Genomic DNA, 18,312 nt, shown 5'->3' on the forward strand with positions numbered 1-18,312 from the left:
CGCGTCCCTGACGATCTCGTCCCCTTTCGTCAAATTCTCACCTTACGCGCCTACGCATCATCTTCTGACGCCATGTTATAGGCGTCAAGGGGTCAAAAATCGCCAAATCTGACGACGGAGAGGAAAGTGAAGATGCGGGAATAGTATAATGTAATTGAAAAAGTGTAGTCGTTACTTAACGGCGTCCAACTGTTTGTGTATATGTACACGTACGTGTATGTAACACTAGTAGCGAGTATATATACCACCATCATTCTTCCCCCTTAACCTTTTCTCTTCTCAAATTCTTTCTTTGTCTACTCCCCGCGTCCATTTTTTTTATTTATTATTATATAAATATAATATAAATTTAAACATTTATATATATTTAAACCTATACATACGCGAAACTTATACGTCTATATATTATAATTGGTTGGTGAATTGCATTTAGATTCCAACTTCAATCAGAAAATTGAAAGTGATTGTCTGACAACATACTACAGGTAAATTCAATTCAATTCAATTAAAGTTTCGTACTTTTTTTCTTTCTTTTATTATATATTTAATTTAATTTCATAGAATCAATCATATCACTTTCTTCAATTATTTGGGATCATTTTCATTTCTGGTAACCTATTCACTACTGAATTTTAATTTAAGATCAATCATAAAAATTGAATCTTTTTCATCAATTTTAGATTACTTAATGCTCTAAAGTTTTGAATAGTTTTTAGTTCAATATATCTTTAATCTTGGGTATGTGTATATTTTTATAAAAATCCAATCTTGGTTGAATATATGATATGATGAATTAATGGCCAAAGTATATAAAGGTGTAAACTTTTTGTGTATGTTACAAGAAAAATTATCTCAATTTAGTAAATTGGTGGTGCCCTTTTTGTTATCTTTAACAATACTATGAATTGAAATGGATTTATGTGCTTGTGTGATGAACTCTCATATAATGTGTCAATATATATAAATATATATGTACTCTATGTATTTGTTTTGTGATGGATACAATTATGTTTGATATATGATGAGGTTTTGATGTTTTCTAGTTGATTTATTTTAATATTTGTGTTTACTTATAGTTGGAGACAAAGCCTTATGTTGTGCCTAATTTTTTATTTATATGAATGTAAATATAAGTTGACCATTATATGTAAGTGAAGATTATCTTTTAAAATAAGGTACCATATTAGAATAGCATATAAAGGTGTATTGCATTTAATTAGGATTGTATATATGCAATGTGGAGTGCTCATTATATAACACAATGATATCAAAATAGTGTTTTGAAATTATATATCATAGTTATAGTTATTTACTTATGTACTGCGAGTTTCACACCGCATTGTTTGAATATCAGGGAGGATAATGTGTGAACCAGATTCGGATGTAAAATGGGGTCTTCATTTTCTTGATGTGGATCAAATTTTTAGTTCAAATTACTATGGTCATAGCAATAGCAATCAACTTGATGTAAATATATGTCATGATGAAGAATATAATGGTAGTAGTTATCAATATAATGGTTTTAACAATCTCGAAAACGATGAAATCTTAGCTCATTCTCTTCAACAACAAATTTTGGATCTTTCAATCGAAGATGAGAATGAATTATCGAATGTAGAACATGAACATCTACAAGTATCGAATACTTTCACCGATACTCAAGATTGGTATGGTGGTTCATCGTCGGATAATAATAATTATTATTATGGTAAGCTTTTGTTTTAGTAGCTAATTAGCAGTAATTTGCGTATTAGTTGGTAAATATGTATTGATTAGCAGGTGATGAGTCGAGGTTACACGAAACGGACGAAATGGGACCGTCCAGTTCGTGCTCGAGTCCTGAAAGTAGATCGTATAATGAGGATGATTATTCATACAATTTAGAAATAACAGATGAGTCTGAACTTGATGAAGAAGTAATCAAGAGATTAAATGAAATTATCCCTGTTCCTGTAAGTATATATTGTTAGACATTCTTATATGTATCTATTTTTATGTACAGATGTTTGATACGTTCAGTATTCAATGATTTTCTTAGCTTATCAAATACAATATTATTGAATTAATTAATCAGTTGGTCATGCTAGAGTCAACTGAGTGAACTTACATTATGTAATTGATAATCTTGTTGCTTAAAGGTTATACAAATACTACATACTTTAAAAAAAATCATTGTGATACGCATACTTTTTTATTTCCACGTATGGTCATTAATGTTTTAATTACCTTCTATTATGATTACTTGTAACCTGATAAAATATTAGCTAGATTATACTTGAAGACATGGCATGCAAGTGTCACACATAATTTTTTTTTTTAATTAATGACATGGCTCATTGGTGGCACCCAAGCAGTGTGCAGAACTCGGAATTACTCGTGAGTAGTCGGTTTTTGTAACTCGGGGAGTACTCGGTCAAAACTCAGTCAAACTCGGTCAAAATAAGTCAAAGTCAAACTTGGTCACATTCGAGTACTCCCCAATTGCCGAGTACTCCCTAAAAAGTCCCGACTGAATACTACCTTAATAGTGATTATTGCAACCTTGCATCCACGTGCTTCCACATATTTCGTTGCACTGATAATAACCGGTTACTAAAAAGTACCATACTGGAACAAAAGTTCTATTGATTTTGTGACCTTAACCTTGTCCGTGTGTCTGAATATTTCAAATTTTTTATTTAGTATTCGCGTAAAAAATTACTCTGTATTATTTGATGCAGCATATTCCAAAAGTTAACGGAGACATACCTTCGATTGATGAAGCCACATCTGATCATCAGAGACTGTTAGACAGGTTTATAATTGAATTTAAGTTCTGTGTTACTCATATTATTCGTTCGAGACTTAATTTGCGCATTTGATTCATTGACTTTTTTGTTCCCAGATTGCAGTTGTATAATTTGATCGAGTCTAAAGTTCAAGGTGATGGTAATTGCCAGGTTGAATTTGTCAGTTACAAAATTTGATTTTTTTTTTTTTTTTTTTTTTTTTTTTTTAAACTTGTGTATGCTTTCTAGATTATGGTCTAGTAAATAGCAATCTAGCACTAATTATTCGCCATCTTTTATCTATAGTTTCGTGCTTTATCAGATCAATTTTATCGTTCACCTGAGCATCATAAATTTGTGAGACGAAAGGTGGTTAACCAGGTTAGCTTATTGTATTGAATCTTGTGTTGTTTTTTTTGTTTTTTTTTTGTTATAGACGTACGCATTTAGAGTTCTAATTTTTATGCATGATTGTGTTATTTCAGCTTAAATCTCATCCTGAAATGTATGAGGGATATGTTCCCATGGCGTATAGTGAGTACTTAAAAAGGATTTCCAAGTACGTCATGAACACCTTTTTATGTATATATCGTTATTGTTTTTCAAACTTTCTTAAAAACAACCCTAAGGGCTATCTTTAAGAAATTCGGACATGCTTAAATTACTTGTACATTGAAAATAGTCAACCATTTCCTGAAAATAACTTCCTTTAACCGCCTTAATGTATAGTTTTTTTTTGCATATTTTTATCTTTAATGATAGCCCTAAAGGCTGTCATTAAAAACTTAATTATTGTTTAAAAAAAATATTCAATGAGATTTACGTATTGTTATGTAGAGGTGGAGAGTGGGGAGATCATGTCACGTTACAAGCAGCTGCAGATGCGGTACGGTGACCATGTTTTTGGATTACGGTAGCCCTGTACAAGTACACGATAATAAGGCTAATACTGACATATTTGTTTGATGTTTTTCAGTATGGCGTTAAAATATTTGTTCTAACTTCATTTAAAGATACTTGTTCTATTGAGATTCTTCCGAAAGTCCAAAAGTCAAAATGGGGTAATGTGATCTTTGTCTTGTGCGAGAAAGTACTACTTTTATGTTCTAGATTAGTGCATTTCGTAATCGTCATTTGTATGTCTTGGTTTTTGTAGTTATTTTCTTGAGTTTCTGGGCTGAAGTGCATTACAATTCAATCTATCCCGAAGGAGGTATGTGATACCGTCTTTTCACAAATTTCACGTATGTTATATTTCTATTGAGTAAGAAGAAGAATAGACCATATATCAAATTCATTGTAATTCACCGAAAAATTTCACTAATGTTATGTTTCTATTGAGTAAAATAACCACTAGTTAAAAAGCTCAAAAAATGTACACCATCTATCCAATGGTGTCACACAAAAATTTACAATATTAAGTGGTATCACTGGTTAAAAGTCTAAAAAATTTCCACTGCATTGTGTATTTCACTGGTAGCCCGTGCTACAACCGGAGATAAACTAGGTCTGCCTTTGAAAATAACAATCCAAGATAGCCAAGTGGGCCCTTGATATCATCCCAAGAGGTTTCGGGTTTCAAACCTCACCAGAAGCATATCTTGAGGTGGTCAGGAAAGGGTCGAAAATGGTTACGGGATAACCCGGTTATAGATTGCGTACATTAGAGTAAAAATACTCCCCTAACTAGGTAGTCTAAACAGGGAGAACGTTTTCTTTTTTGTTACAAAAATAAAATAAAAATGATTCACTGGTGACGTTTTAGAGGGAAGCATTGATGTATTTACTTTATTTTTTTTTTTTTTTTAAATTGAAGTTGAAAAAAGGTAAATAACGAACAGAAATGTGTTTTTTCTCTGTTAATACTATAACTAATACGGTGTACATTTTTTTTTCGGTTGCAACAGAATTGCCGCCACCCGAATACAGAAAGAAGAAACGGTGGTGGAATTTTAAACATAGACATCAAACATATCTTGATTGAGAAGCTAGCAGTCCGTTCGATTGATTGATGAACAGTAAATTTATAAAAAATAAGTTCTCATTATATACATGTCAACTTGTACAGATCAGTTTCTTTCTTGGTTCTTTAAAAGGTGATGCTAATGTAAAACATGCTTTTCTTACATTGGCATAGTTTATTGCATCATTATAGTTTCTATTGAATCTTTATTTAGTCTCAAGTCATTAATAAAGCTTATTTTTACTTGATAGTTCTACCATGTTCTGATCATAGTTATGTGAATGCAAGAGTTTTATGTGTTAATTTTATCTATTTATGGAGATTCAGTTAAATTTTATCTATCTATTTATTAATTTATTTTTGCAAAAATGCACAATATTATATCAAAACGGATCCTAAAATAAATCAACCAGCTTCTTAACACAGAGCAAGTGATCTTGAAACCATGATCATAAAGCAAACTATTTAGGTTTCTATAAGCTAACAAAAAGTTAAAGAAAAGAGTGTTTTAACCAAATAAATGAAATACCAACTCTAGACAGAATAATCATTATAAAAATTATCTAGTTAATTAGTCTAGATCATCTTCAACAACTGCATCCGCAGAAGCAGCAAACGGATCGGCCCCACCGCCAGCAGCAGCGGCCCCACCACTTGCGTCTGCAAACCTAAACTCAGAACCAAACCCTCTTGACTGCTGTAACGTTTGAGAAAACGACTGATATTTGACAATGTCATTATCACTAACACTTCGGCGTGCAAACTTCATCGATTCTTCAAAATGTGCAACCTTGATCTCCGACACCTCATCTTCTACATCTTCCTCCATAGCATCCGGGTTCGCAGTTCTTCTCTTTTCTCTCTCAATATCCTGCAATACATCTCGATTTTAGCAATATGTATCAATGATATTAACGAGGGTTGTGGGCCCCACTTTGCATATATCTATGTATGTATCTATTTATATACCTATGTATGTATCTATGTTACTATGTGTATGTCAATGTATGTATATATGTATATATATACATATGTGTATGTGTATACATATATGTGTATGTGTATTTGTGATATATCAATATATGGGTGTGACGTCATGATGATGTTAGTGTAAAAATAATACGGTAGGATGACATCAGCTAGTAGAAAAAGGAGGGGAAGAGTTAAATTACTACACTATCGTTTGATGTTTACTTATAAAAGTAACTGTTCACGAGGCCTATTTTGTTGCTAAACATTCACCATAAATAGTATATTGTAGTTGATGTTTACTTATAAAAGTAACTGTTCACGAGGCCTATTTTGTCGTTAAACATTCACCATGAATGGTATATTGTATAATAATAATATAATATAATATAATTAAGTAGGAAATTATGAAGGTGTTATTTTTACTTACTTTTTCGATGTTTTCCCGGATGGCGTATTTGCATGCACGTTGACAGATCTCAGTGATATCAGCACCACTGAATCCTTCAGTGTATTTAGCAAGTGCACGAAGATCGACATCCTTAGAGACCGGAGACTTTCTTAAAGCTGATTTAAAGATCGAATAGCGAGACGTCTCATCAGGAAGCGGGATGTAAATCAACTGATCGAGTCGACCGGGTCTCAAAAGCGCAGGGTCGATGATGTCAGGCCTATTAGTCGCACCGATAATGAACACCGTCTTTTTAGCTGATATACCATCCATCTCAGTAAGAAGTTGATTCAAAACTCGATCGGCCGCACCTCCTGCATCTCCTACACTATTTCCTCTCTACAAAAAAATAAAAATAAATAAATAAATAAATAAAAACACGTTAAGCCATCGAATATTAATAAAAAATGAGGATTTCGCTAACATAAGGGCCGTCGATAACACGCTTTAAGATGTGGCGGTTACTATTCAGTTTTTAATGGCGGTTATCAAAATATATAAAATAAATTAGGGCTGTCGTTAGCAAAATCCAAAAAATAATGAAAATTCAGACCGCTTGAGAAGGATATAATGTACCTGGGTAGCAATGGAGTCGAGTTCGTCAAAGAACAAGACACAAGGGGCGGACCCACGAGCCTTATCGAAGATCTCGCGAACGTTAGCCTCGCTCTCACCGAACCACATCGTAAGCAACGCTGGACCCGGGATGCTGATGAAGTTTGCTTGGCATTCGTTCGCAATGGCCTTGGCGAGAAGCGTTTTACCGCAACCAGGTGGGCCGTAAAAGAGAACTCCTTTAGATGGTGACATGCCGAATTTTTCGAATTTTTCAGGATGTTCAACTGGATATTGTACAGTCTGCATAACAGAAAAATTAACAGATGTTAGCAAAAGAGTTGTTCATTAAACTACAATATACAAATTCGCTACTTCAAACCCGTTTAACGTTTAGACTTTTGCTTAGTTTTATCTAGTACGGAAGTCACCCAAAGCGTATAAGTGCATAAGATATCCAATATAATCAACAAGGTTGTAAGTCGACCGAATTACCGATTTTGACCAACTTTGACCGCCAACTTTGACCGAGCCGAATTTGACCAAATTTGACCGATTTTGACCAACTTTGAACGATTTTGACCAATTTTGACCGAGCCGATTTTGACCAACTTTGACCAATTTTGACCAACTCAGAATGATTTTGACCAACTTGCGATATTGACCAGCTTTGACCGAGTTGATTTTGACCAACTTTGACCGTTTTGACCAACTCAGAATGATTTTGACCAACTTTGACCGATTTTGACCAACTTTGACGGAGTTTGACCAATTCAGAACCGACTCGACTGACTTTGACCCGACTTTTTAGCGTTGACCAACTTTTAAGACTTTTTAGCTTTGACCAACTCAGACTTTGACTCTACTGATTTTGTCACTATATAATAAGAAACGAATTATGTCAGAAACTGATTATACCTCTTGAAGCTCTCGTTTAACATTCTCGAGCCCACCGATATCTTCCCAACTAATATTTGGAACTTCAACAACCGTCTCACGCAACGCAGACGGGTTACTCGTACCAAGAGCAGTCTGAAAATGCTCGTTCGTAACAGCCATCGAGTTTAATATTTCAGCATCGATCTCCTCGTCTTCCAAATCGATAACATCCATCTTCTCACGAATACATTGTAATGCTGACTCAGTACACAACGCTGCCAGGTCAGCACCTACGTATCCATGTGTCTCCTTCGAAATCTTCTCCATGTCCACGTCATCAGCCAACTTCATGTTCCTAGTGTGAATACGAAGTACTTCTAAACGTCCGATTTCATCGGGTGCCCCAATATCGATTTCTCGGTCAAACCTACCAAATCTCCTTAACGCCGGGTCAATGCTATTAGGACGATTGGTGGCACCCATTACGATAACATGAGCACGGGCCTTGAGCCCGTCCATAAGCGTCAAAAGCTGTGAAACGATCCTCTTTTCGACTTCTCCATTTGTCTTTTCACGTTTCGGAGCGATCGAATCGATTTCGTCGATAAAGATGATCGACGGGGCGTTTTCCTCGGCTTCCTCGAACGCTTTTCGTAGATTGCTCTCGCTCTCTCCGGCCATCTTCGACATAATTTCAGGCCCGTTAATACAAAAAAAGTAAGCCCCGGTTTCGTTAGCCACCGCACGGGCTATTAAAGTTTTTCCGGACCCGGGTGGCCCGTAAAGAAGTATTCCCTTTGGCGGTTTAACCCCGATCGCTTTGAAAAGTTGCGGATGCCTTAATGGTAGCTCGACTAGTTCACGAATTTGTGCCATTTGCTTGCGGACCCCACCAACATCATCGTAACCGATCTCGTCCAAACGATCCTCGTCCTCCCTTTTGATTGGCTCACCTTGACAAAAAATCTCGGTATCGGGTGCAACTACACAATACTCAGCTGGGTCAGTTTCTATAACTTTGAACTCGACGCTCCTCATTCCTCCCCTTACGAGAAAAAAGTCATTCTTCTTCACGGGTCGGTACGCTTCCATAAAGTATGCTGTAAACAATGCAGACATGATATTAGCACATAAACTATACTTGGAAAACGGGTCAGTTTGGGTAACGGGTCAAAACAGTTTTGGGTTGAAATGGGTCATGGTCAAAAGGGTCAGATTCTAAACGTGTCCAAACATATCAGGTTAGGCCGGGTTGAGCAACGGGTCAAAACAGGTCAAGGGTCCAATGGGTCTAAACGGGTCCTATACTTTTACATTCCAAATCTAATTAAAAAGAATATAAATTAAAGTAAAAAAAAATGGGTCGTTTTGGGTTGAAATGGATCATGGGTCAAACGGGTGAGATTTTAAACGGGTCCAAACAGGTCGGGTAGGGTAGGGTTGAGTAACGGGACAAAACGGGTCTAGGGTCCAAACGGGTCGGGTAGGGTCGGGTTGAGGAACAGGCTAAAACGGGTCAAGGGGTCCAAACGGGTCCTATACTATTACATTCCAAATCTAATTAAAAAGAATATATAATAAAAGTAAAAAAAATAACGTACGTTTTAAGTAAGCGTCAAAAAGGTTCCCGGTGATGCCTTCGATGGTATCATCAACCGGAAGGATATGAACGCGTTTCCCGTATTTAACATCAGGACATTGATGAACAGAGACCACATCACCAAGCCTGACCCTTAGGTTACTCCTTACAACTTTATTCATTCTAATTTTGGGCTCATCACACGTGTCATCAGCAATTACTACACAAAGAGTATTTTTACGTTTCTTACCCTGCAAATAGAAACAAACAGATTAAAAATCTTGACATCTTTTGGATGTTTGTATTTAAAAACTGACTATATAAAGATAATGATTAAGAGTATAATAAAAGAACCGAATATCAAGAACTTAACAAAAGTTCATTAGTACCTAATACTATTAACATGTTTTAATAAAAGTAATATGGTCCTTTGTTAGTTTTTATAAGAAAAAAAAAAAAAAACAAATAGAAACAGCCACACCTAACAAAAAAATTCAAATTGATGATCAAATACCAAATTACTGGCCCTGATTTGTTCCATCAGTTCAAAATTTTGTGCTTTTAACATTTTCTGTGTTAAAAATAATTCTGTAGAAAGTGCCCTTAGTCTAAAGGGGACAACTTTTTCAAATAGTTAAAAACAGAAAACTAATTTAGTTAGAAAATTTGTGTTGGTCCATCAGGTACAAAAATTTGTACTTTTATGCTTAATATCAACAAATAACAAACATATCATGTTTACTACAATATGATTAGATCATGAATTTAACCTATTCAGAGTTTCAAACTTAAATCGATATCTATACAAATATTTATCCAATGATTAACACACAATATCCTGACATAATCTACATAAAACTATAAAATATGCATATTCCTAATAATATAAACATAGAACAATTAACACAACAAACAAAATCAACATCAGATTAAAAATAATGGCATCAAATTGATAAAGTTCATTAGCACCTAATGCCATTAATATGTTTCAATAAAAATTTGTGCTTTCATGCTTAAATGCTTAACATTACAACTTATGTCAACCCAAGACAATATAATTAGATCATGAAATTCGGTTCAATGATTAACACACAATTTACTAACCTAAACCACGTAAAGCAGGACATAAAAGTATAAAACTATACAATATGCATATTCCCAAACCCTAATATACTAATATAAACATAAACATGTAACAACACAACAAACAGAATCAACATCAAACTAAAAATAATAGTATCTAAAATCATACCTTAATCAAGATCGTATCGCCTCGAAAAAGCTGCAATTTTCCCGAAGTATCTGGATGCATTGCAACAACAGAGTTATCATCATGAATTGCTTCATCAACAACGAGTCTATTTACTGCTTTCTTTCGGTTAAGAATGGCTGTACTATAATCAGGCTTAGTATCCTTACTGCAAAACAAAATCATAATAATTGTCAAAATCGATAATAATAAGAACAATACGAATACAAACATTAATTTAGAGATTAATGACTTACGAATCTGATGATTCCGGTTGATCAGTCATGATTCGTGATTAAAATCAATAGAATTTGAAGATAAATTGATTGGGTTACGGAGGGATTGTTTAAAGATGTTGAGGGGTTTTTGTGAGGTTTTGAGTTGGAGGTATTGTATGTATGTATATATACTGAAGGTTTTGAGTTTACGAATCCTTTTCTTGCATGGAAAGAAAGGTTTTTTATTTCGTTTAATAAATTCAAATTAAATTAAATTAAATTAAATTAAATAATAAATACTCCGTGGTAAATATCATCACACGGAATCTAAAGGTATAATAATATATATATGGAAGGTAAGGTTAGAACGTTTCGTATGCAATAAACTATATGTTGTTAAGTTACAATTAAAATATTTAGATTTAGATAGTATCTGTTTTTATATTTATGGAATTATAAATATGTATATTTATATTTATTGACTTTTTACAAACTAAGTTTAACATAATATAATATAGATGTTGGTAACATAACTACACACGTACTACATTATGATTTTGATGATAGGAGTATATATTAAGTTTGTGATATAAAAAAATTAAATAAGTTATTCGTTGAATATAGATTAAACTAGGCCGGTTCGGCCCGCGCCATGCAGCGGGATCTTGCGGTCTGCATATTCATATTTAACGTAGCGTTTTGTATGTACAGGAAGAGAAACGGCCTATGACAATTCGGAAATTTCCGACAAAATTTAAACAAAATCTTTACATGATTTCATTTAACCTCAACTAATATCGACGATTCACGAACCATTATTTGTAAATAATTATGTATTAATATTAATTTGTTATATTATTATTATTTATCATCATTCACAAGTATTATTACTCTCAATATTATTAATATTATTATTATCATTAATATTATTAGTATTATCACTTTTACTAAAATTATTAAAGATTATTATAAATATCATTATTATTAATACAACTTATTATTAATAAGAATATTATTATTAACATTTTATAATGATTATTATCATTATTATTAATTATAATTAAAATTATCATTTTTTAGTAATATTGTCATATTTATATTATTATCATTATTTTTATTATTATTTATCATTGATAACATTATTATTATTAATAATATAATAATTATTATTAATATAATTATTATTAGTATTATTATTAATATATTTATTTAATAATAATAATTAAAAAATAAAAATGAAAAAAGACAACAAATACCTAAATTAGGTTATCTGTTTTTTTAATTTTTATCAATCAAAATCTGCTTTTAATTATTTTAGTTAATTCATATCTGCTTTTAATTTTTTTATTAAAACGTGATCCAGCTTTAATTATTTTCCTGATTATTTATTTAATTTGCTTTTAATTTTCCCCCCCTTATTTTCCAAGATAGTGAGCGAGCTTTATTTTTTTTATTGAACCTTGTCGACATTCAGTTCTATAAATCATTTGATCATTCTCAAAAGATTCAATCGACCTTTCCTCAATCATTATCAATTATCAAATTTATCAGATTAAACAGAAAAGTCGTTCACTCTCTTCTTCTTATCTTTTTATCAAAATCTCGATTTCAAATGAATTATCAAAATCTAGAAATGTGGTTGTGTTAGGAATCGTTCATATAAACTATCTGTAAGTTTTCAATGTCCAATTTTCTATATTGAATCCAAATTTCGAAGTCAAAGTTTCAATTTCAAAAGTCAAACGAAGTGTTCATAGAGAAATTCGAATTCGTTTTTATGTTTTAAGTTTAATTGAGGATTTAAAAAGTTTCTAGGAAGGAATTAGAACCTATTTCATGTCGAAGTCGATAGCTAAAACGATCTTAAATTCGAAATTCAGGTTTGAGTTCATATCGTGTTCTTCGATACTGTAACAACATATTTTTTTCTCTTCTTTTAAATTCCTTCCTGTTAATTAAATACCACAAGTATTAGGATTATGTTTCGTTTATAAATTCCAAAACAAACAATTAAACTCTCTGCTATGATTAATTGGAGTCTTTACGTAAATTGAAGAAGAAGAAGGAAGTGGAAACATAAAAAGTGTGTTAAATATAAATGGATTACGGAATAAAACAGAAAAGAGGCAACAGAGCCATGGTCTTGAGTGTTAGCGGGAGGTCTCGGGTTCGAGCCCGGTCGTGGGCATTTTTTTTTAGAGAAAGCTTATAAGGTAGTTTTCATTTTTTATTATTATTATTATTATTATTATTATTATCATTCTTATTATTATTATTATTATTATTATTATTATTATTATTATTATTATTATTATTATTATTATTATTATTATTATTATTATTATTATTATTATTATTATTATTATTATTGTTATCATTAAGTATTAGAATTATAATTATTATTAGTATTATAATTATTATTATAAGTATCATAATTGTTATTATTATTATTATTATTATTATTATTATTATTATTATTATTATTATTATTATTATTATTATCATAATTATAAGTATTATATTTATTATTATTATTATTATTATTATTATTATTATTATTATTATCATTATAAGTATTATTTATGATATTATTAATTTTATAACTTTAATATTATTATCATTATGATGAATATGTTTGTTATTATTATTATGAAAATAATATAAATTATTATTATTTTCATAAATATTAGTATTAGTATCTTTTTATAAATAATAGAATTGTTATTATTAACATAAGTATTATTATTCATATTATCACGAGTATTATTATTATGTAATAACTAAAATCAGTATCATAACTATCATTAACAGTAAAATTAATATTTTTACAAGTATTATTATTAATATCACTATTATTATCATTAATAGAGTTATTATTAACATTATTACCTTTATTAGTAATATTAAGTATTAATATTATTTTTGTCATTACTAATATTATGACGGTATTATTATAATTACTATTTTTAACAAACAAATTATATATATATATATATATATATATATATATATATATATATATATATATATATATATATATATATATATATATATATATATATATATATATATAAGAATATATTTGTTACATATAACATAACAAAATTTACTATTTTTATATAAAATGAATATAAGTTATTAATATAAAAGTTATATAACTAATAATATATATATATATATATATATATATATATATATATATATATATAAACTTATTCGATTACAAGTATATGTTTTAATATATATACGAATGATATAGGTTCGTGAATCCGAGGTCAACTCTGCACTTGTTCAGTGCCGTCATATGCATAATTACTACGAAATACGAAATACAGTATTGTGAGTTTTCATAGCTCCCTTTTTATATATATTTTTGGGCTGAAAATACATGCACTATTTTTATAACTGTTTTATACGTTTAGACACAAGTACTCTAACTTATATGCTATGTCATGCTATGATTCATGCTAAATCCCTACCGTAATATCGTTAATTGCTGGAATTTTGGCAAGCTTAATTATTGTGAATAGATCTATTAAGAGTAACGTCTCTGTACATTTGACCGTTGGTCTTGGATACATAATAATGATTCAACGACACGAATAACAAAGTGTCACGGGGTAACTTTTGTTTAGTCGCGATATTACAAACTGCAGCAATTCTTTTAGATTGATATTTCTATATCAATCAACTTCAAACTAAATCTTGTGGTCTATTACTATTACTGAAATCATTGTTTATGATAAACCTATGAACTCACCAACCTTTTGGTTGACACTTTTTAGCACATTTATTCTCAGGTATTACATAATGCTTCCGCTGTGTATTTGCTAATTGAAAGCAACATTACAACGAGTCATTCATGGATAATTTGAAAGACTCTGCATTCAAAATCAACACTGTGCATCATATAGATGTCAATACTTCGCAATGGGACCAGAGATAACATACCGCGTCAATGGCGATTTTGGTGGGTTATTACAGTTGGTATCAGAGCGATGGTTGTAGGGAACTAGGCAGTCTTAATATGGATAACCCAGATCAATAGGGTGCATTAAAGTCTAGTCTACAACCTGACCTATAACTTTAAAATATTATTACTTGCATCATACATATGCATATCTTTTATTCGGTCACTCCGGGAGGAACTCCCATTGTGATTCAAAACATTCTATAACTCACTCGCATTATCTTTATAAGATCACCTCGGTTGGTGAAACCGAGGGATATCACTCATAATTTCTGAAATTTTTGACATTCCTATGTCATCTATCATTGTTTTGTGTATTACGTATGTATTACATGAAATGTTATCCTTGATTTTTGAAATTTCTATGTTTGTTACTACTCAAACGTATATAATCTCCCTGTTATATTACGTACCTATGTGCCCTTATGCCTTTGTGCATTGGTTTGCGAACAGTCATTATTGACTCATAAAGATACTCGATAACAAAGACATTATAATGTAATCACTATTCATATTCATTATTTTCAAAATCTTTGCATTCTCGTTATTTTTGATCATTGAACTTTCTTGACGGGTGGCGTCTACGAAACTCTAGGATGGAAGGGTTTAGATTACTGATTTAAAGGATCCTATAGCTCAAGCCTCTAGACCTGAATATGCCATTACGAATTGAAAGTCTTTAATCAAAAGTTTATCTGATTACGTGTTTACAAACTTTCCAAGAATAGAAACCTTCCTTAAAGAGAAAATTTACTATTAATAGTAATCCTCCGAACAAACAATTTGTAACACCCCATTTTTCTAAACATGACGCTCGGGGCGTCATTTGAAGTCCAAGAATGATTATTTAATAGTTTGGATGTAATGCATTGACCACGATTGACTTTGGGATGTTTTAAAAGTGAAATTGGAGTACATCAGGTAAACTGACGAGTTTGAGTGCAGTTTGTCGCGTTCTGGTGCATCGCGTTCCGTGACAAACATGCTTGAAACGAGAGAACTTCTGATGGTGATTTCTGTCCACTTTGTCGCGTTTGAGTGTTGTGTGTCGCGTATTGGTGTCGCGAAACGCGACAAGGTGTCGCGAAACGCGACAAATGTCATTGTAATGACATTATTAACCCATTTTAATGGAATCTTTTGAGGGTGTTTTGGTAAATTCACTTATGGCCGGTTCTAGAGCCATAAGACTGATTTAAGGCTCATATTATCCTCATTTTCAGTCAAAAACACTTTCACCTTCAAACCCTAGAGAGAGAGGAGAGTTTTAGATAGAGAACTCCATTTGGAGAAGAAGGAGGTTGTTTTGGGTCAAACCTCAAGTGTTAAAGTTGTTCATCTCGTCAACGGCATCATTTTGGTGGTATTGATAAGTCTCAACTCCGAATTTCATCTTTGTAATTTGATATTCAAGTTTAGGGTTTTGAGCTAGTTAGTTGTAAAACCCATTTAGGAGGTGAAATGGGTAATTGTAACTAGTTATTGTTGATGTTGGTGGGTTTTGGGTTGGTTAATGATTTAACCATATTTAAGGCTTGTATGTAGCTTGTAATCACTAGTATTAGTGATTATAGAAGTGTTGGAACCACTTTGGGTGTATTTTGGTTAACTAATTTTGAAATGGGTCAAATTAGGGTTAAGGTGTCATATTGGGCAAGATTGGTATTTAACGCCTATGATTGGGTTTAATTGGTATATTAGGACCATTGTCACTTGTGTTAGTGATCATTGGTTAGTTTTGGCGCGGTTTGAGCTTGGAAGTGCATTTGGGTCGAAATTGTACTATTTGACAATTTGGGTCGATTTGTAAATCCACCCTAATTGTGTTGTTGTATTTGTGTTAATGGAATAGGTACTTTCCATTGGCGTGTTGCGGATTACTTGGTTGCATTCATCAAGGCTTAAGGTGAGTGTTAATATCCTATATGCCTATGTATGTGTAGGATGGGTGCGGGTCGGGTGAAGTGGTTCTCTGTTATAGAGCTCACTTCACATATAGGTGGATTGATGGACTTGTGTATAGGTCCAATTGGCACGGTTGTGCGTTTTGGTTAACCACCTTTGACGAGGTGTACACCTTGTGTGTACGTTATCACATGGGCGTGTGATGTGGATTATATAACCCCAATGGCGAAGGGTTAATATTGTGAGTGGAATAATTATACGTATGTGTATATGGCGTATTTATTTGTGAATGTTATGGTATGAACCATCGAGCCGGTAGTGCCATAATGTGTGTGTGTGATAGGATGTGAACCACGAGCCGGTAGCATCAAGTGTGAACCACGTGCCGGTAGCACTATAAAATAATTGATGTGAACCACGTACCGGTAGCATCGAGTGTGAACCATGAGCCGGTAGCACTATAAAATAATTGATGTGAACCACGTGCCGGTAGCATCGAGTGTGAACCACGTGCCGGTAGCACTATAAAATAATTGATGTGAACCACGTGCCGGTAGCATCGAGTGTGAACCACGAGCCGGTAGCACTATAAAATAATTGATGTGAACCACGTGCCGGTAGCATCGAGTGTGAACCATGTGCCGGTAGCACTATTAAATAATTGGTGTGAACCACGAGCCGGTAGCACTATAAAAGAGTATGACTCAAATGCGTATGGTGTGAACCACGAGCCGGTAGCACCATAGCGTTATGGTTAACCTTGGGTGTTTTACGCGTTGTTATATATATATATATTGAATACGTATAATGTTGTATTGACGTGATGTAGCTAACCTTCTGGTTGTAGCTTATTGGCATTGTTCACAACGTTGTTTGCGAACTTACTATACTGTTGGTGTTGTTAGCTTGTGCTTAGTGAACGTACGGTATGCTAGGTTTAGCTTGCCTTATACTTGGATGCTTCGGTGTGCGCTATTTGATTATTATTGTGGCGTGTCCATTTTATGCATATATATGTATGTAGTATATTCTCACTCACTAAGCGTTAGCTTACCCTCTCGTTGTTTACATTTTTATAGATTGGCATGGAGGCGGTGGCTCGGGTAAGCGTGGAAACTAGTGGACTTGCGTAGTTTGCTTTAGAAGATGTGCTTTTGGATTAATTAGGATTGGGTAGCGTATCCCCAATCACCATGCTCGGTTTTGTGTAAACGTAACTAGTCGGGTCATAATGATTATAACCGGTTTACGACTTAATTAATGAACCATTTCATTAGGGAGTTTAAACTATTAGTGTATGTTTTAAGTTCGTTGAACTTACTTTGGTGACAAATATGTTTTGGAAATTGTGTAATGGGACCTAAAGTATTATTTAACGCGTATTAAAAGGAAAATTTTTTTATGGGCCGGTCTTAATACGGGTTGGATTGTTACAAGTGGTATCAGAGCATGATCTAAGGGATTTAGGCGACTTGAGATAGGTGCCTAAACTTAGACTTTTGTGTGTGCTTAATTGTTGCGGGACTTGTAGGATTACAAGTCGGAATGGGTTATAGTTAGTGCCTTGTTTGTAGGTGGACTAACGTTTATATTAGTAATGCGGATATTATTAATATATTATTGTGGTGTGATAATAATTCTCGCGTGTGTTTGTATCGCGTAGAATTTTGTTTGTGTTTGTTATATCATCGAGCGAGGCGGTCGTTGTACTAACGAGTTGATACGGCGTGTGTGCGTAATAAGGACTTGCAAACCTTATTACGGGTGCAAATCGTGTCTAGCAACTGATGTACAATGAGTGTTTAG

General features: G+C 32.7%; 2 protein-coding genes across 5 annotated transcripts; one reads left to right on the forward strand and one right to left on the reverse strand.

Annotated features, from left to right (window-relative positions):
* The first annotated feature begins 391 nt into the window (after positions 1-391).
* Positions 392-4,861, forward strand: LOC139877123 (OVARIAN TUMOR DOMAIN-containing deubiquitinating enzyme 12-like). Of its 4 annotated transcripts, none has more exons than XM_071864541.1 (11): positions 392-485; positions 1,355-1,708; positions 1,777-1,952; positions 2,721-2,794; positions 2,885-2,939; positions 3,075-3,149; positions 3,254-3,327; positions 3,606-3,654; positions 3,745-3,829; positions 3,925-3,981; positions 4,676-4,861. In XM_071864541.1, the coding sequence occupies exons 2-11, from the start codon at positions 1,363-1,365 to the stop codon at positions 4,750-4,752; spliced, it is 1,068 nt and encodes a 355-aa protein (XP_071720642.1). In that variant the 5' UTR covers positions 392-485; positions 1,355-1,362; the 3' UTR covers positions 4,753-4,861. The 4 variants fall into 4 exon arrangements, 3 of the variants coding, with proteins under 3 accessions (XP_071720642.1, XP_071720645.1, XP_071720643.1); XM_071864544.1 differs by having other exon boundaries at positions 1,780-1,952; XM_071864542.1 differs by lacking the exon at positions 392-485 and adding an exon at positions 595-610.
* A 356-nt stretch (positions 4,862-5,217) lies between these two features.
* Positions 5,218-10,699, reverse strand: LOC139876940 (cell division control protein 48 homolog D-like). Its single transcript, XM_071864338.1, has 7 exons — positions 10,671-10,699; positions 10,417-10,582; positions 9,187-9,415; positions 7,625-8,685; positions 6,728-7,009; positions 6,131-6,490; positions 5,218-5,602 (listed from the first exon to the last, which is right to left on the reverse strand). The coding sequence occupies exons 1-7, from the start codon at positions 10,697-10,699 to the stop codon at positions 5,303-5,305; spliced, it is 2,427 nt and encodes an 808-aa protein (XP_071720439.1). The 3' UTR covers positions 5,218-5,302.
* Between the last annotated feature and the right edge of the window lie 7,613 nt (positions 10,700-18,312).

This window comes from Rutidosis leptorrhynchoides, chromosome 11, assembly GCF_046630445.1.
Source record: "Rutidosis leptorrhynchoides isolate AG116_Rl617_1_P2 chromosome 11, CSIRO_AGI_Rlap_v1, whole genome shotgun sequence".
NCBI lineage: Eukaryota > Viridiplantae > Streptophyta > Magnoliopsida > Asterales > Asteraceae > Rutidosis > Rutidosis leptorrhynchoides.